Below are 19,153 nucleotides of genomic sequence, written 5' to 3' on the forward strand. Positions count from 1 at the left end.
CCACTGCGCCCCCCCATTTCCCGATGGGACCCCCATTTCCCACTGGGACCCCCCCATTTCCTTCTGAGACCCCCCCATTTCTCACTGGGACCCCCATTTCCCCCCGGGACCCCCCCATTTCTCAATGGGGACCCCCCATTTCCCACTGGGACCCCCATTTCCCACTGGGACACCCCATTTCCTACTGTGACCCCCCCATTTCCCACTGGGGACCCCCATTTCCCCCCGGGACCCCCCCATTTCTCACTGGGGACCCCCCATTTCCCACTGCGCCCCCCCATTTCCCGCTGGGACCCCCCATTTCCTACTGCGCCCCCCCATTTCCCGCTGGGACCCCCCCATTTCCCGCTGGGACCCCCCATTTCCCACTGGGACCCCCATTTCCCACTGCGCCCCCCATTTCCCACTGGGACCCCCCCCATTTCCCACTGCGCCCCCCCATTTCTCACTGGGTCCCTCCATTTCCCGCTGGGACCCCCATTTCCCACTGCGCCCCCCATTTCCCACCGGGACCCCCATTTCCCGCTGGGACCCCCCCATTTCCCGCTGGGACCCCCCATTTCCCACTGGGACCCCCATTTCTCACTGGGACCCCCCCATTTCCCACTGGGGACCCCCATTTCCCACTGCGCCCCCCATTTCCCACTGGGACCCCCCCCATTTCCCACTGCGCCCCCCCATTTCTCACTGGGTCCCCCCATTTCCCGCTGGGACCCCCATTTCCCACTGCGCCCCCCATTTCCCACCGGAACCCCATTTCCCACTGGGACCCCCATTTCCCACTGGGGACCCCCCCATTTCCCACTGGGGAACCCCCATTTCCTTCTGAGACCCCCCATTTCCTTCTGAGACCCCCCCATTGGGACCCCCCCAGTGGGCGCTGTTCATGCGCTCGGATGGGGGCTCTGACCCCCTGCCCCCCCTGACCCCCTGCCCCCATTTTCAGGGGGTGCAGGTGCTGTTCATGGGGGGCTCTGACCCCCTGCCCCCCATTTTCAGGGGGTGCAGGTGCTGTTCATGGGGGGCTCTGACCCCCTGCCCCCCATTTTCAGGGGGTGCAGGTGCTGTTCATGGGGGGCTCTGACCCCCTGCCCCCCCTGACCCCCTGCCCCCCATTTTCAGGGGGTGCAGGTGCTGTTCATGGGGGGCTCTGACCCCTTGCCCCCCCTGACCCCCTGCCCCCCATTTTCAGGGGGTGCAGGTGCTGTTCATGCGCTCGGACGGGGGGGCTCACGCCCATGGCCACCTTCGGGGGGGCCCGGGCCATCCTGTCGGGCCCGGCCGCGGGGGTCGTGGGCTACGCCCGGACCACCTTCGACCCCCGGGACGGGACCCCCGTGATCGGCTTCGACATGGGAGGTGAGGGCTGGGGGGTCCTGGGGGGTCCCACTGGGATTGGTGTCACGGGGTCCCACTGGGATCGGGGTCACGGGGTCCCACTGGGATCGGGGTCACGGGGGGGTCCCACTGGGATTGGGGTCACGGGGTCCCACTGGGATTGGGGTCACGGGGGGTCCCACTGGGATTGGGGTCACGGGGTCGCACTGGGATCGGGGTCACGGGGTCCCACTGGGATCGGGGTCACGGGGGGTCCCACTGGGATTGGGGTCACGGGGTCCCACTGGGATTGGGGTCACGGGGGGTCCCACTGGGATTGGGGTCACGGGGTCGCACTGGGATTGGGGTCACGGGGTCCCACTGGGATTGGGTTCGGGGGGTCCCACTGGGATTGGGGTCACGGGGTCGCACTGGGATTGGGGTCACGGGGTCCCACTGGGATTGGGGTCGGGGGGTCGCACTGGGATTGGGGTCACGGGGGTCCCACTGGGATTGGGGTCACGGGGGGTCCCACTGGGATTGGGGTTGGGGGGTCCCACTGGGATTGGGGTCACGGGGTCCCACTGGGATTGGGGTCACGGGGGGTCCCACTGGGATTGGGGTCACGGGGTCGCACTGGGATTGGGGTCGGGGGGTCGCACTGGGATTGGGGTCACGGGGGGTTCCACTGGGATTGGGGTCACGGGGGGTCCCACTGGGATTGGGGTCACGGGGTCCCACTGGGATTGGGGTCACGGGGGGTTCCACTGGGATTGGGGTCACGGGGTCCCACTGGGATTAGGGTCACGGGGGGTCCCACTGGGATTGGGGTCACGGGGGTCCCACTGGGATTGGGGTCACGGGGTCCCACTGGGATTGGGGTCACGGGGGATGGGATCCCATTGGGATTGGGGTCCCGCTGCGGTTGGGGGTCCTGTTGGGATTGGGGGTCACGGGGTCCCACTGGGATTGGGGTCACAGGGTCCCACTGGGATTGGGGTCACGGGGGGTCGCACTGGGATTGGGGTCACGGGGTCCCACTGGGATTGGGGTCACGGGGTCCCACTGGGATTGGGGTCACGGGGGATGGGATCCCATTGGGATTGGGGTCCCGCTGCGGTTGGGGGTCCTGTTGGGATTGGGGTCACGGGGTCCCACTGGGATTGGGGTCACAGGGTCCCACTGGATTGGGTTCGGGGGGTCCCACTGGGATTGGGGTCACGGGGTCGCACTGGGATTGGGGTCATGGGGTCCCACTGGGATTGGGGTCACGGGGGGTCCCACTGGGATTGGGGTCGGGGGGTCGCACTGGGATTGGGGTCACGGGGGGTCCCACTGGGATTGGGGTCACGGGGTCGCACTGGGATTGGGGTCACGGGGTCGCACTGGGATTGGGGTCACGGGGTCCCACTGGGATTGGGGTCACGGGGGGTCCCACTGGGATTGGGGTCACGGGGGGTCGCACTGGGATTGGGGTCACGGGGGTCCCACTGGGATTGGGGTCACGGGGGATGGGATCCCATTGGGACTGGGGGTCCTGCTGCGGTTGGGGGTCCTGTTGGGATTGGGGTCGGGGGGTCCCACTGGGATTGGGGTCACGGGGTCCCACTGGGATTGGGGTCACGGGGTCCCACTGGGATTGGGGTCAGGGGGTCCCACTGGGATTGGGGTCACGGGGTCCCACTGGGATTGGGGTCACGGGGTCGCACTGGGATTGGGGTCAGGGGGTCCCACTGGGATTGGGGTCACGGGGTCCCGTTGGGATCGGGGTCACGGGGGGTCCCACTGGGATTGGGGTCACGGGGGGTCCGACTGGGATTGGGGGTGACGGTGTCGCACTGGGATTGGGGTCCCGGGGTCGCACTGGGATTGGGGTCACGGGGTCGCACTGGGATTGGGGTCATGGGGGGTCCTACTGGGATTGGGGTCACGGGGTTCCACTGGGATTGGGGTCACGGGGTCCCGTTGGGATCGGGGTCACGGGGGGTCGCACTGGGATTGGGGTCACGGGGGGGTCCCACTGGGATTGGGGTCACGGGGGGTCGCACTGGGATTGGGGTCACGGGGTCCCACTGGGATTGGGGTCACGGGGGATGGGATCCCATTGGGATTGGGGTCCCGCTGCGGTTGGGGGTCCTGTTGGGATTGGGGTCACGGGGGTCCCACTGGGATTGGGGTCACGGGGGGTCCCACTGGGATTGGGGTCACGGGGGGTCGCACTGGGATTGGGGTCACGGGGGTCCCACTGGGATTGGGGTCACGGGGGATGGGATCCCATTGGGACTGGGGGTCCTGCTGCGGTTGGGGGTCCCGTTGGGATTGGGGTCGGGGGGTCCCACTGGGATTGGGGTCACGGGGGGTCCCACTGGGATTGGGGTCACGGGGGGTCTTACTGGGATTGGGGTCATGGGGGGGTCCCACTGGGATTGGGGTCACGGGGGGTCGCACTGGGATTGGGGTCATGGGGGGTCCCACTGGGATTGGGGTCACGGGGTCCCGTTGGGATTGGGGTCACGGGGTCGCACTGGGAATGGGGTGACGGGGGTCCCACTGGGATTGGGGTCACGGGGTCGCACTGGGATTGGGGTCACGGGGTCGCACTGGTATTGGGGTCACGGGGTCGCACTGGGATTGGGGTCATGGGGTCCCACTGGGATTGGGGTCACGGGGTCGCACTGGGATTGGGGTCATGGGGTCCCACTGGGATTGGGGTCACGGGGGGTCCCACTGGGATTGGGGTCATGGGGGGTCCCACTGGGATTGGGGTCACGGGGTTGCACTGGGATTGGGGTCACGGGGTCGCACTGGGATTGGGGTCAGGGGGTCGCACTGGGTTCGGGGTCACGGGGTTCCACTGGGATTGGGGTCACGGGGTCGCACTGGGATTGGGGTCACGGGGTCCCACTGGGATTGGGATCACGGGGTCCCATTGGGATTGGGGTCACGGGGTCCCACTGGGATTGGGGTCACGGGGTCCCACTGGGATCGGGATCACGGGGTCCCACTGGGATTGGGGTCACGGGGGATGGGATCCCATTGGGACTGGGGGTCCTGCTGCGGTTGGGGGTCCCGTTGGGATCGGGGTCAGGGGGGTCCCACTGGGATTGGGGTCACGGGGTCGCACTGGGATTGGGGTCACGGGGTCCTGTTGGGATTGGGGTCACGGGGTCGCACTGGGAATGGGGTGACGGGGTCGCACTGGTATTGGGGTCACGGGGTCGCACTGGGATTGGGGTCATGGGGTCCCACTGGGATTGGGGTCACGGGGTCCCACTGGGATTGGGGTCGGGGGGTCCCACTGGGATTGGGGTCACAGGGTCCCACTGGGATTGGGGTCACGGGGGGTCTTACTGGGATTGGGGTCAGGGGGTCCCACTGGGATTGGGGGTGACGGGGTCCCACTGGGATTGGGGTGACGGGGTCCCACTGGGATTGGGGTCGGGGGGGTCCCACTGGGATTGGGGTCACGGGGGTCCCACTGGGATTGGGGTGACGGGGGTCCCACTGGGATTGGGGTCACGGGGAGTCCCACTGGGATTGGGGTCCCGGGGTCGCACTGGGATTGGGGTCATGGGGGGTCCCACTGGGATTGGGGTCACGGGGTTGCACTGGGATCGGGGTCACGGGGTCCCACTTGGATTGGCGTCACGGGGTTCCACTGGGATCGGGGTCCCAGGGGGTGGGGATCCCATTGGGACTGGGGGTCCCACTGGGGTTGGGGTCACAGCAGGGTGGGGGTCCTGCTGAGATTGGGGGTCCGGCTGGGGTTGGGGTCCCCCAGGCACCTCGACCGACGTGAGCAGCTGTGAGGGGTTTGGGGTGTGCCTGGGTTTGGGGTCCGGCAGTTTTGGGGTCCCCCAGGCACCTCGACCGACGTGAGCCGCTACGCGGGCGAGTTCGAGCACGTGTTCGAGGCCACCACGGCCGGGGTCGCCATCCAGGCCCCCCAGCTGGACATCAACACCGTGGCGGCCGGGGGGGGCTCCCGCCTCTTCTTCCGGTGCGGGACGGGCCGGGGGGCTGGGGAGGGGGTCCAGGGGCTGAGGGGGGGGCTGGGGATGGGGTCCAGGGGCTGGGGGGGGCTGGGGAGGGGGCTCCAGGGGATGGGCGGGGTTGGGGAGGGGGCTCCAGGTGTGTCCCAGGTGAGGGGGCTCCAGGGATGGGGGGGATGTGGGGAGGGGGGGGGGTGTCCAGGTGTGTCCCAGGGGAGTGAGGGGCACCCGTGGGTGTCACTGCCCCCTCCGTGCCCCCCGTGTCCCCGTGGATGTCCCCGTGTCCCCGCGGGGTGTCCCCGTGTCCCCGCGGGTGTCCCCGCCCGGCCGGACCCCGCTGTCCCCGTGTCCCCGCGGGTGTCCCCGTGTCCCCGCGGGTGTCCCCGCCCGGCCGGACCCCGCTGTCCCCGTGTCCCCGCAGGTCCGGTCTCTACGTGGTCGGTCCCGAGTCCGCGGGCGCCCACCCGGGCCCCGCCTGTTACCGCAAGGGTGAGTGAGGGACACCCGTGTCCCCGTGTCCCCCTGACCCCCCGATGCCCCCCGGTGTCCCCCTGACCCCCCGGTGTCCCCCTGACCCCCCGGTGTCCCCGTGTCCCCCTGACCCCCCGGTGTCCCCAGGCGGTCCCCTGACCCCCCGGTGTCCCCCGGTGTCCCCCGGTGTCCCCCGGTGTCCCCCTGACCCCCCGGTGTCTCCAGGCAGTCCCCTGACCCCCCGGTGTCCCCAGGCAGTCCCCTGACCCCCCGGTGTCCCCCGGTGTCCTCCTGACCCCCCGGTGTCCCCAGGCGGTCCCCTGACCCCTCGGTGTCCCCCTGACCCCCCATGTCCCCCGGTGTCCCCCTGACCCCCCGGTGTCCTCCTGACCCCCCGGTGTCCCCCTCACCCCCCGGTGTCCCCAGGCGGTCCCTTGACCCCCCGGTGTCCCCCGGTGTCCCCCTGACCCCCCGGTGTCCCCCGGTGTCCTCCTGACCCCCCGGTGTCCCCCGGTGTCCCCCTGACCCCCCGGTGTCCCCCGGTGTCCCCCTGACCCCCCGGTGTCCCCAGGCGGTCCCCTGACTGTCACCGACGCCAACCTGGTGCTGGGCCGGCTGCTCCCCGAGTACTTCCCGCGGATCTTCGGCCCCACCGAGGACCAGCCGCTGTGTCGCGACACGGCGGGTGGCGGCGTTCCGCGAGCTGGCCGCCACCATCCGCGCCTTCCAGAGCTCCGCCGGCGACGCCGGCGACACCGGCGACACCGAGGCGCTCTCGGTGGAGGAGGTGGCCCTGGGCTTCATCCGGGTGGCCAACGAGGCCATGTGCCGGCCCATCCGCGCCCTGACGCAGGTGGGGGTCCCGGGGAAGGGTCGGGGGGGGGCTCGGCTCGGGTGGGGGGCGCCGCGGGTGACAGCGGTGTCACCTGCGCGTCCCCGGCGGCAGGCGCGGGGACACGACGCGGCGCGGCACGTGCTGGCGTGTTTCGGGGGGGCCGGGGGCCAGCACGCGTGTGCCATCGCCCGCACGCTGGGCATGGCCAAGGTCTTCATCCACAAGTACGTGCGGGGCTGCGGGACCCCCGCGGGGCCGGGGGGCGCGGGGACCCCCCTGGGGTGGGGGTGGAGCTGGCGGGGGGGGGGGGCGCATGGGGACCCCCGGGATGGGGCGCGGGGACCCCCCCGGCGTGGGGGGGGGGGGGGGCGTTGGGACCCCCGGGATGGGGCGGGGGGCTCAGGGACCCCCCTTGGGCGGGCGGGGGGCGCGGGGACCTCCCCGAGCCGGGGGTGGGGCTGAGGGGACCCCCATGTTGGGGTGAGGGGCTGTGGGAATCGCCTTTGTGGGGTGGGGGCGGTGGGGACCCCGATTTGGGGCCGGAGCTGGGGGGGTCCACGGGGATTCCCCTCCTGGGGGGGTCGTGGACACCCTGACCCCCCCATCCCCGCCGGGCTGGGGAGGGGCCCGAGGGATTTGGGGTGTCGGGGTCTTTGGGATGGGTGTTCCCAGGGCTGTGACAGGACGGCCCGGGGCTGTCCCGGGGCTGTCCCGGGGCTGTCCCCGGGCTGTCCCCGCGCTGTCCCCGGGCTGTCCCGGGGCTGTCCCGGGGCTGTCCCCGCGGTGTCCCCGGGCCGTCCCCGCGGTGACAGCGCTGTCCCCTCCCCGCAGGCACAGCGGGCTGCAGTCCGGCTCGGTGCGGGCTGTCCCCGGGCTGTCCCGGGGCTGTCCCGGGGCTGTCCCCGGGCTGTCCCCGCGCTGTCCCCGGGCTGTCCCGGGGCTGTCCCGGGGCTGTCCCCATGGTGTCCCCGGGCCGTCCCCGCGGTGACAGCGCTGTCCCCTCCCCGCAGGCACAGCGGGCTGCTGTCCGGCTCGGTGCGGGCTGTCCCCGGGCTGTCCCGGGGCTGTCCCGGGGCTGTCCCCGCGGTGTCCCCGCGGTGTCCCCGGGCCGTCCCCGCGGTGACAGCGCTGTCCCCTCCCCGCAGGCACAGCGGGCTGCAGTCCGGCTCGGTGCGGGCTGTCCCCGGGCTGTCCCGGGGCTGTCCCGGGGCTGTTCCGGGGCTGTCCCCGCGCTGTCCCCGGGCTGTCCCGGGGCTGTCCCGGGGCTGTCCCCGCGGTGTCCCCGGGCCGTCCCCGCGGTGACAGCGCTGTCCCCTCCCCGCAGGCACAGCGGGCTGCTGTCGGCGCTGGGGCTGGCGCTGGCGGACGCGGTGCAGGAGGAGCAGGAGCCGTGCGCGCTCCCGTACGGCCCCGCCGCCTTCCCCCGGCTCGAGGCGCGGCTCCGCGAGCTCGAGCGGCGCTGCCGGGACGCGCTGCGGGCCCAGGGCTTCGCCCCGTGAGCGAGCGCGGGGACACCGCGACACCGCGACACCGCGACACCGGCCACAGCGCCGCGGCCGCGGGGCACGGGCGGGAGCGCCGGGGGCTGGGGACACTGGGGACAGTGGGGATGGCAGGATGGGGACAGGGACACTGGGGACAGCGGGGATGGCAGCATGGGGACAGGGGACACTGGGGACAGGGACACTGGGGACAGCGGGGATGGCAGCATGGGGACAGGGACACTGGGGACAGGGGACACTGGGGACAGCAGGGATGGCAGCATGGGGACAGGGGACACTGGGGACAGCGGGGATGGCAGCATGGGGACAGGGGACACTGGGGACAGCGGGGATGGCAGGATGGGGACAGGGACACTGGGGACAGGGGACACTGGGGACAGCGGGGATGGCAGCATGGGGACAGGGGACACTGGGGAGAGCGGGGATGGCAGGATGGGGACAGGGGACACTGGGAACAGGGGACACTGGGGACAGCGGGGATGGCAGCATGGGGACAGGGGACACTGGGGACAGCGGGGATGGCAGCATGGGGACAGGGACACTGGGGACAGGGGACACTGGGGACAGCGGGGATGGCAGCATGGGGACAGGGGACACTGGGGACAGCGGGGATGGCAGCATGGGGACAGGGGACACTGGGGACAGCGGGGATGGCAGCATGGGGACAGGGGACACTGGGGACAGCGGGGATGGCAGCATGGGGACAGGGACACTGGGGACAGGGGACACTGGGGACAGCAGGGATGGCAGCATGGGGACAGGGGACACTGGGGACAGGGGACACTGGGGACAGCGGGGATGGCAGCATGGGGACAGGGGACACTGGGTACAGCGGGGATGGCAGGATGGGGACAGGGACACTGGGGACAGGGGACACTGGGGACAGCGGGGATGGCAGGATGGGGACAGGGACACTGGGGACAGGGGACACTGGGGACAGCAGGGATGGCAGCATGGGGACAGGGGACACTGGGGACAGGGGACACTGGGGACAGCGGGGATGGCAGCATGGGGACAGGGGACACTGGGGACAGCGGGGATGGCAGGATGGGGACAGGGGACACTGGGGACAGCGGGGATGGCAGGATGGGGACAGGGGACACTGGGGACAGCGGGGATGGCAGCATGGGGACAGGGGACACTGGGGACAGGGGACACTGGGGACAGCAGGAATGGCAGCATGGGGACAGGGACACTGGGGACAGCGGGGATTGCAGGATGGGGACAGGGGACACTGGGGACAGCAGGGATGGCAGCATGGGGACAGGGGACACTGGGGACAGCGGGGATGGCAGCATGGGGACAGGGGACACTGGGGACAGCGGGGATGGCAGGATGGGGACAGGGACACTGGGGACAGGGGACACTGGGTACAGCGGGGATGGCAGGATGGGGACAGGGACACTGGGGACAGGGGACACTGGGGACAGCAGGGATGGCAGGATGGGGACAGGGACACTGGGGACAGGGGACACTGGGGACAGCGGGGATGGCAGCATGGGGACAGGGACACTGGGAACAGGGGACACTGGGGACAGCGGGGATGGCGGGATGGGGACAGGGGACACTGGGGACAGCGGGGATGGCAGCATGGGGACAGGGGACACTGGGGATGGGGCAGGGGACACCAGGGATGGGAGGATGGGGATAGGGGACACCCGGAATGGGCGACCAGGGACAGGGATGGAGGCGGTGACACCGGGGACAGGGAGGATGCAGTGGCAGTGACACCGATGCTGGGAGGTGGAGGACATGGGGCCATGGTGACACGGTGACACTGGGGACAGGGTGGCAGTGACGCGGGGCCGTGGTGACACGGTGACACCGGGTGGCACCGGGGACCGGGTGGCAGTGATGCGGGGCTGTGGTGACACGGGGCCATGGTGACACGGTGACACCGGGTGGCACCGGGGACCGGGTGGCAGTGATGCGGGGCTGTGGTGACACGGGGCCGCGGTGACACGGTGACACCGGGTGGCACCGGGGTCCGGGTGGCAGTGACATGGGGCTGTGGTGACACGGTGACACCGGGTGGCACTGGAGACCGGATGGCAGTGACGCGGGGCCGTGGTGACACGGTGACACTGGGTGGCACTGGAGACCGGATGGCAGTGACGCGGGGCCGTGGTGACACGGTGACACCGGGTGGCACCGGGGACCGGGTGGCAGTGACATGGGGCTGTGGTGACACCGGGTGGCACCGGGGACCGGGTGGCAGTGACGCGGGGCCGTGGTGACCCGGGGCCGTGCCCGCAGGGAGCAGATCCGCACGGAGCCGTTCCTGCACCTGCGCTACGAGGGCACCGACTGCGCCCTCATGGTCTCGGCCCGCGGGCACCCCGCGCACCCCGGCTCCTGCGGCGCCGGCGACTTCCTGGCCGCCTTCACCGCCCGGTCAGTGCCGGCCTCCGGCCCGGCCCGGGGCCACCGGCCCTGTCCTGGTGCCACCAGCCCTGACCCAGGGCCACCAGCCCCATCCCGGTGTTGTCACAATCCCGTCCCAGCACCCCAATCCCCTCCCAGCACCCCAATCCCCTCTCCCCGGGGCTCCTGTTCCTGTCCCTCCCAGGCGTGCTCCCTCCCCATTCCCATCCCTCCGGAGGTCCCACTCCTGTTCCTGCAGGGGTCCCTCCTCCATTCCTCGGGGGTCCCTGTCCCCCCCTTCCCAGGTCGGTGGCCCTGTCCCCGCTGTGTGTCCCTGTCCCCCCAGGGTGGGTGTCCCTGTCACCCCTGTGCCCCCCGTCCCCTCCTGTCCCCTCTCGGGTCGGTGTCCCTGTCCCCCCTGTGTGTCCCTGTCCCCCTGTCCCCGGGGCCGGTGTCCCTGTCCCCCCTGTGTGTCCTTTTCCCCCTGGGGTCGGTGTCCCTGTCCCCCTGTCCCCGGGGCCGGTGTCCCTGTCCCCCCTGTGTGTCCCTGTCCCCCCTGTGTGTCCCTGTCCCCCCTGTGTGTCCCTGTCCCCCTGTCCCCGGGGCCGGTGTCCCTGTCCCCGTTGTGTGTCCCTGTCCCCCTGGGGTCGGTGTCCCTGTCCCCCTGTCCCCTGTCCCCGTGCCGGTGTCCCTGTCCCCCCTGTGTGTCCCTGTCCCCCTGGGGTCGGTGTCCCTGTCCCCCTGTCCCCGGGGCCGGTGTCGCTGACGCCCCCGCAGGTACCGGCAGGAGTTCGGTTTCACCATCCCGGGCCGGGCCGTGCTCGTGGACGATCTGCGGGTGCGGGGCACCGGCAGCACCGAGCCCGTGGCCGAGACCCCGCTGGGCCCCCGCGGGCACCCCCCGCGCCCGGAGACGGTGAGGGGCCCCGGGGGCACCGGGGGGCTGGGGGGAACCGGGGGGAACGGGGGGAACCGGGGGGCACTGGAGGGTGGGGAGAACCGGGGGGCCCCGGGGAGCTGGGGCGACACTGGGGGCACTGGGGGAACTGGGTTGTGAGGGGCTGGGGGCGTTGGGGGAATGGGGGGAACTGGGGCCTGGGGGTGTCTGGGGTCAGGGGATCTGGGGGGTGACCCGGGGGTGACCCGGGGGTGACCAGAGGGTGACCCGGGGGTGACCCGGGGGTGACCAGAGGGTGACCCGGGGGTGACCCAGGGGGGACCAGAGGTGCCCCCAGGTGCCCCTAGTCGACCAGGGCTGACCCCAGGTGACCGGGGCTGACCCCAGGTGGCCCCAGGTGGCCCCAGGTGGCCCCAGGTGGCCGCGGTGACGCCGGTGTCCCCGCAGGTGACGCGGTGCTATTTCGAGGGGGGGTACCGGGACACCCCCGTGTACCTGCTGGGGGAGCTGGGCTGTGACCACGCCCTGCCCGGGCCCGCCATCCTCATCGACACCAACAGGTGGGGACAGCGGGGACAGCGGGGACAGTGGGGACAGAGGGGACAGCGGGGGGACAGCGGGGACAGCGGGGACAGAGGGGACAGCGGGGGGACAGCTGGGACAGCGGGGACAGCGGGGACAGCGGGGGGACTGGGGGGACAGCGGGGACAGCGGGGACAGCGGGGACAGCGGGGACAGAGGGGACAGCGGGGGACAGCGGGGACAGCGGGGGGACTGGGGGGACAGAGGGGGGACAGAGGGGGACAAGGGGGGACGTGGGGGGACAGAGGGGACAGGAGGGGACAAAGGGGGACAGCGGGGACAGCGGGGGGACAGAGGAGGACAAGGGGGGACGGGGGGGACAGAGGGGACAGCGGGGACAGCGGGGGACAGCGGGGGGAGTGGGGGGACAGCGGGGACAGCGGGGGACAGCGGGGACAGAGGGGGACAGGAGGGGACAGGAGGGGACAGAGGGGACAAGGGGGACAGGAGGGGACAAAGGGGGACAGCGGGGACAGCGGGGGGACTGGGGGGACAGCGGGGACAGGGAAAGGACAGCGGGGACAGAGGGGGACAGGGGGGACAGAGGGGGACAGGAGGGGGACAGGAGGGGACAGAGGGGGACAGGAGGGGACAGGAGGGGACAAAGGGGGACAGCGGGGACAGCGGGGACAGCGGGGACAGCGGGGGACAGCGGGGGGACAGCGGGGACAGAGGGGGACAGGAGGGGACAGGAGGGGACAGAGGGGACAGAGGGGGACAGGAGGGGGACAGAGGGGGACAGGAGGGGACAGGGAAAGGACAGCGGGGACAGAGGGGGACAGAGGGGGACAGGAGGGGACAGAGGAGGACACCGGGGCGCCAGCGGGGACAGCTGGGGGACGCTGGTGGCACTGGGGACACCAGGGAGACAGCGGGGACAGGGGGGACGTGGGGGACGTGGGGGACAGTGGACGACACCGGGGGGACATCAGGGGGACCCCAAAGGTGTGGTGGGGACCCCAAGGGGCTGGGGGGGGACCCTGGGGGGTTGGGGGGGGGTTCGGGGGGTGCCCGGGCTGATCCGCGGGACCCCCACCCCCCCCCGGCCCCCAGCACCATCGTGGTGGAGCCGGGCTGCGTGGCCAGCGTGACCCCGCTCGGGGACATCAGCATCGCGGTGGCCGCGGGGCCAGCGCGGGCCCTGGGCACGCGGCTCGAGCCCGTGCAGCTCTCGGTGTTCGCGCACCGCTTCATGAGCATCGCAGGTGGGGGTCTGGGGGGGCCTGGGGGGGTCTGGGGGGTCCTGGGGGGTCCTGTGGGGTCCTGGGGGGTCCTGGGGGGGTTCTGGAGCTTCATGAGCATCGCAGGTGGGGGTTCTGGGGGGTCCTGGGGGGGCCTGGGGGGTTCTGGGGGGGTCCTGGGGGGGTTCTGGGGGGTTCTGGGGGGGTCCTGGGTGGTTCTGGGGGGGTTCTGGAGCTTCATGAGCATCGCAGGTGGGGGTCTGGGGGGGGCCTGGGGGGTCCTGGGGGGTTCTGGTGGGGTCGTGGGGGGGGGTCTGGGTGGTCCTAGTGGGGTTCTGGGGCTTCATGAGCATCGCAGGTGGGGGTCTGGGGGGTCCTGGGGGGGTTCTGGGGCTTCATGAGCATCGCAGGTGGGGGTCTGGGGGGGTCTGGGGGGTCCTGGGGGGGTTCTGGGGGGGTCCTGGGGGTCCTGGGGGGGTTCTGGGGCTTCATGAGCATCGCAGGTGGGGGTCTGGGGGGGCCTGGAGGCGTCCTGGGGGGGGTCTGGGGGGTCCTGGGGGGGTTCTGGGGGGGCCTGGGTGGTTCTGGGGGGGTTCTGGAGCTTCATGAGCATCACAGGTGGGGGTTCTGGGGGGTCCTGGGGGGTCCTGGGGGGGTTCTGGGGCTTCATGAGCATCGCAGGTGGGGGGTCTGGGGGGCCTGGGGGGGTCTGGGGGGGTCCTGGGTGGTCCTGGGGGGGTTCTGGGGGGTCCTGGGTGGTTCTGGGGGGGTTCTGGAGCTTCATGAGCATCACAGGTGGGGGTTCTGGGGGGTCCTGGGGGGTCCTGGGGGGGTTCTGGGGCTTCATGAGCATCGCAGGTGGGGGTCTGGGGGGCCTGGGGGGTCCTGGGGGGTCCTAGGGGGGGTTCTGGGGCTTCATGAGCATCGCAGGTGGGGGTCCTGGGGGGTCCTGGGGGGGTCTGGGTGGTCCTAGTGGGGTTCTGGGGCTTCATGAGCATCGCAGGTGGGGGTCCTGGGGGGTCCTGGGGGGGTCTGGGGGGGCCCTGGGGGGTCCTGGGGGGGGGGCCTGGGGGGTCCTGGGGGGTCCTGGTGGGGTCTGGGGGGTCCTGGTGGGGTCCTGGGGGGTCCTGGGGGGTCCTGGTGGGGTCCTGGGGGGTCCTGGGGGGTCCTGGGGTGTCTGGGAGCTGTCCCGGGGGATCCCGGGGTGGTCCCAGGGTGGTCCCGGGGGTCTCTGGGGGGGGTCCTGCCCGGTTTTTGAGTTGCCCCTGGGGGTCCCCAGGGACCCCTCGACTCAAACTCAATCCCCCGGCTCCCCACGGCAGACCCAGGGTGGGGGGTCCCGGGGTGCTCCCGGGGTGGTCCCAGGGTGGTCCCGGGGGTCTCTGGGGGGGTCCTGCCCGGTTTTTGAGTTGCCCCTGGGGGTCCCCAGGGACCCCTCGACTCAAACTCAATCCCCCGGCTCCCCACGGCAGACCCAGGGTGGGGGGTCCCGGGGTGGTCCCGGGGTGGTCCCGGGGTGGTCCCGGGGGTCTCTGGGTGGCCCCGGGGTGGTCTCAGGGTGTCCCCCCAGCTGTCCCGGTTTTGGGGTGCCCCTGGGGGTCCCCACGATCACAATCCCCCCATTGCCTCACCCCCAGCTCCCCGGGGCACACCCAGGACAGGGGTTCCCGGGGTGGTCCCGGGGTGGTCCCGGGGTGGTCCCGGGGGTCTCTGGGTGGCCCCGGGGGGTGCTCTCAGGGGGTCCCCCCGGCTGTCCCGGTTTTGGGGTGCCCCTGGGGGTCCCCACGATCACAATCCCCCCATTCCCTCACCCCCCAGCTCCCCGGGGCACACCCAGGACAGGGTTTCCCGGGGTGGTCCCGGGGTGGTCCCGGGGGTCTCTGGGTGGCCCGGGGGTGCTCTCAGAGGGTCCCCCCGGTCCTGCCCGGGTTTCGGGGTGCCGCTGAGGGTGCCGTGGCCCCGCAGAGCAGATGGGGCGCACGCTGCAGCGCACGGCCATCTCCACCAACATCAAGGAGCGCCTGGACTTCTCGTGCGGGGGCTCGTGTCCAACGCCCCCCACATCCCCGTGCACCTGGGCGCCATGCAGGAGGCCGTGCAGTTCCAGGTGAGGGCTTTGGGGGTCCCAGGGGGGGTTTGGGGGTCCCAGGGAGGGTTTGGGGGTCCCAGGGCCATGCAGGAGGCCGTGCAGTTCCAGGTGAGGGATTTGGGGGTCCCAGGGGGGTCCCAGGGGGTCCCAGGGGGGGTTTGGGGGTCCCAGGGCCATGCAGGAGGCCGTGCAGTTCCAGGTGAGGGGTTTGGGGGTCCCAGGGGGGGTTTGGGGGTCCCAGGGAGGGTTTGGGGGTCCCAGGGCCATGCAGGAGGCCGTGCAGTTCCAGGTGAGGGGTTTGGGGGTCCCAGGGGGGGTTTGGGGGATCCCAGGGCCATGCAGGAGGCCGTGCAGTTCCAGGTGAGGGCTTTGGGGGTCCCAGGGGGGGTTTGGGGGTCCCAGGTGGGGTTTGGGGGTCCCAGGGGGGGTTTGGGGGTCCCAGGGGGATTTGGGGGTCCCATGGCCATGCAGGAGGCCGTGCAGTTCCAGGTGAGGAATTTGGGGGTCCCAGGAAGGGTTTGGGGTCCCAGGGGGGGTTTGGGGGTCCCATGGCCATGCAGGAGGCCGTGCAGTTCCAGGTGAGGGCTTTGGGGGTCCCAGGGGGGGTTTGGGGGTCCCAGGGGGGGTTTGGGGGTCCCATGGCCATGCAGGAGGCCGTGCAGTTCCAGGTGAGGGCTTTGGGGGTCCCAGGGGGGGTTTGGGGGTCCCAGGGGGGGTTTGGGGGGTCCCATGGCCATGCAGGAGGCCGTGCAGTTCCAGGTGAGGGCTTTGGGGGTCCCAGGGGGGATTTTGGGGGTCCCAGCGGGGGTTTGGGGGTCCCAGGGGGGGTTTGGGGGTCCCAGGGCCATGCAGGAGGCCGTGCAGTTCCAGGTGAGGGCTTTGGGGGTCCCAGGGGGGATTTTGGGGGTCCCAGCGGGGGTTTGGGGGTCCCAGGGGGGGTTTGGGGGTCCCAGGGCCATGCAGGAGGCCGTGCAGTTCCAGGTGAGGAATTTGGGGGTCCCAGGAAGGGTTTGGGGTCCCAGGGGGGGTTTGGGGGTCCCATGGCCATGCAGGAGGCCGTGCAGTTCCAGGTGAGGGCTTTGGGGGTCCCAGGGGGGGTTTGGGGGTCCCAGGGGGGGTTTGGGGGTCCCATGGCCATGCAGGAGGCCGTTGCAGTTCCAGGTGAGGGCTTTGGGGGTCCCAGGGGGGGTTTGGGGGTCCCAGGGGGGGTTTGGGGGTCCCATGGCCATGCAGGAGGCCGTGCAGTTCCAGGTGAGGGCTTTGGGGGTCCCAGGGGGGATTTTGGGGGTCCCAGCGGGGGTTTGGGGGTCCCAGGGGGGGTTTGGGGGTCCCAGGGCCATGCAGGAGGCCGTGCAGTTCCAGGTGAGGGCTTTGGGGGTCCCAGGGGGGATTTTGGGGGTCCCAGCGGGGGTTTGGGGGTCCCAGGGGGGGTTTGGGGGTCCCAGGGCCATGCAGGAGGCCGTGCAGTTCCGGGTGAGGGATTTGGGGGTCCCAGGGGGGGTTTGGGGGTCCCAGGTGGGATTTGGGGGTTCCAGGGCCATGCAGGAGGCCGTGCAGTTCCAGGTGAGGGGTTTGGGGGTCCCAGGGGGGGTTTGGGGGTCCCAGGTGGGGTTTGGGGGTCCCAGGGGGGGTTTGGGGGTCCCATGGCCATGCAGGAGGCCGTGCAGTTCCAGATGAGGAATTTGGGGGTCCCAGGGGGGGCTTGGGGGTCCCAGGGGGGATTTGGGGGTCCCAGGGGGGGTTTGGGGGTCCCAGGGGAGTTTGGGGTCCCCAGGGGGGTTTTGGGGTCCCCGGGGGGTTTTGGGGGACCCTGGGGGGGTTTGGGGGTTCAGCCCCCCCCCGTTTGCCCCCCAGATCCGTAACCTGGGCCCGGAGCTGCGGGAGGGGGACGTGATCCTGAGCAACCACCCCCGGGCGGGGGGCAGCCACCTGCCCGACCTGACCGTCATCACACCTGTGAGTGACACGGGGGACACCTGGGACACCTGGGACACCTGGGCACACCTGGGACACACCTGGAGACACCTGGGAGACCTGGGAGACACCGGGGACACGTGGGGACACACCTGGGGACACCTGGGGACACCTGGGGACACCTGGGACACCTGGGGACACACCTGGGGACACACCTGGGACACCTGGGGACACCTGGGACACCTGGGGACACCTGGGAGACACCGGGGACACGTGGGGACACACCTGGGGACACCTGGCACACCTGGGGACACCTGGGGACACACCTGGGGACACCTGGGACACCTGGGACACACCTGGGACACCTGGGCACACCTGGGGACACCTGGGGACACACCTGGGGACACCTGGGACACACCTGGGACACCTGGGCACACCTGGGGACACCTGGGGACATCTGGGACACACCTGGGGACACCTGGGGACACCTGGATACACCTGGGGACACCTGGGACACACCTGGGAAACACCTGGGAGACACCTGGGAAACACCTGGGACACACCTGGGGACACCTGGGACACCTGGATACACCTGGGGACACCTGGGACACCTGGGACACCTGGGGACACCTGGGCACACCTGGGGACACCTGGGACACCTGGGCACACCTGGGCACACCTGGGGACACCTGGGATACACCTGGGACACCTGGGGACACCTGGGGACACACCTGGGGACACCTGGGACACACCTGGGACACCTGGGACACCTGGGCACACCTGGGGACACCTGGGCACACCTGGGCACACCTGGGGACACCTGGGGACACCTGGGACGCAAGGAGACAGCTGGGAGACACCTGGGCACACCTGGGACACACCTGGGACACCTGGGGACACCTGGGCACACCTGGGACACACCTGGGACACCTGGGGACACCTGGGCACACCTGGGCACACACCTGGGACACACCTGGAGGCACACCTGAGAGACACCTGGGACACCTGGAGACACGTGGGGACACACCTGGGGACACCTGGGGACACCTGGGACACACCTGGGACACCTGGGACACACCTGGACACCTGGGGACACCTGGGACACCTGGGACACACCTGGGACACCTGGGACACCTGGATATACCTGGGACACACCTGGGACACCTGGGACACACCTGGGCACACCTGGGGACACCTGGGACACCTGGGGACACCTGGGGACACCTGTGCACACACCTGGGAGACACCTGGGCACACCTGGGCACACCTGGGACACACCTGGGCACACCTGGGACACCTGGGGCACCTCAATGTCACCTGTCCCCAGGTGTTCTGGCCAGGCACCCTGTCCTGTGCCACCTGTCCCAGTCTGTAACCCCTCAATGTCACCTGTCCCAGGTGTCTAACCCAGTGTCACCTGTTCCAGGTGTTCTGGCCAGGCCAGCCCCACCCCATGTCACCTGTCCCAGGTGTCTAACCCAATGTCACCTGTCGCAGGTGTCTAACCCCCCAGTGTCACCTGTCCCAGGTGTCTAACCCAGTGTCACCTGTCCCAGGTGTCTAACCCCTCAATGTCACCTGTCCCAGGTGTCTAACCCCCAGTGTCACCTGTCCCAGGTGTCTAACCCCAATGTCACCTGTCCCAGGTGTCTAACCCCCCAGTGTCACCTGTCCCAGGTGTCTAACCCCAATGTCACCTGTCCCAGGTGTCTAACCCAGTGTCACCTGTCCCAGGTGTCTAACCCCAGTGTCACCTGTCCCCAGGTGTCTAACCCCAATGTCACCTGTCCCAGGTGTCTAACCCAGTGTCACCTGTCCCAGGTGTCTAACCCAGTGTCACCTGTCCCAGGTGTCTAACCCCAGTGTCACCTGTCCCAGGTGTCTAACCCAGTGTCACCTGTCCCAGGTATCTAACCTCTCAATGTCACCTGTCCCCAGGTGTCTAACCCAGTGTCACCTGTCCCAGGTGTCTAACCCCAATGTCACCTGTCCCAGGTGCCTAACCCCA

At 70.8% G+C, this 19,153-nt stretch overlaps 1 protein-coding gene across 1 annotated transcript in view; it reads left to right on the forward strand.

Annotated features, from left to right (window-relative positions):
- OPLAH (5-oxoprolinase, ATP-hydrolysing) overlaps positions 1–19,153 on the forward strand; it is a 70,972-nt gene that overhangs the window by 23,332 nt on the left and 28,487 nt on the right. The window contains 15 exon segments of the mRNA XM_068177919.1: positions 1,193–1,222; positions 1,224–1,359; positions 5,179–5,317; positions 5,731–5,798; positions 6,352–6,464; positions 6,466–6,633; positions 6,727–6,839; positions 7,940–8,110; positions 10,374–10,511; positions 11,259–11,397; positions 11,827–11,939; positions 13,015–13,166; positions 15,108–15,176; positions 15,179–15,249; positions 17,086–17,187. Of these exon segments, the coding sequence (XP_068034020.1) occupies positions 1,193–1,222; positions 1,224–1,359; positions 5,179–5,317; positions 5,731–5,798; positions 6,352–6,464; positions 6,466–6,633; positions 6,727–6,839; positions 7,940–8,110; positions 10,374–10,511; positions 11,259–11,397; positions 11,827–11,939; positions 13,015–13,166; positions 15,108–15,176; positions 15,179–15,249; positions 17,086–17,187 (1,722 nt within the window).

This window comes from Anomalospiza imberbis, chromosome 1 (genome assembly GCF_031753505.1).
Source record: "Anomalospiza imberbis isolate Cuckoo-Finch-1a 21T00152 chromosome 1, ASM3175350v1, whole genome shotgun sequence".
NCBI classification, from domain to species: Eukaryota; Metazoa; Chordata; class Aves; order Passeriformes; family Viduidae; genus Anomalospiza; species Anomalospiza imberbis.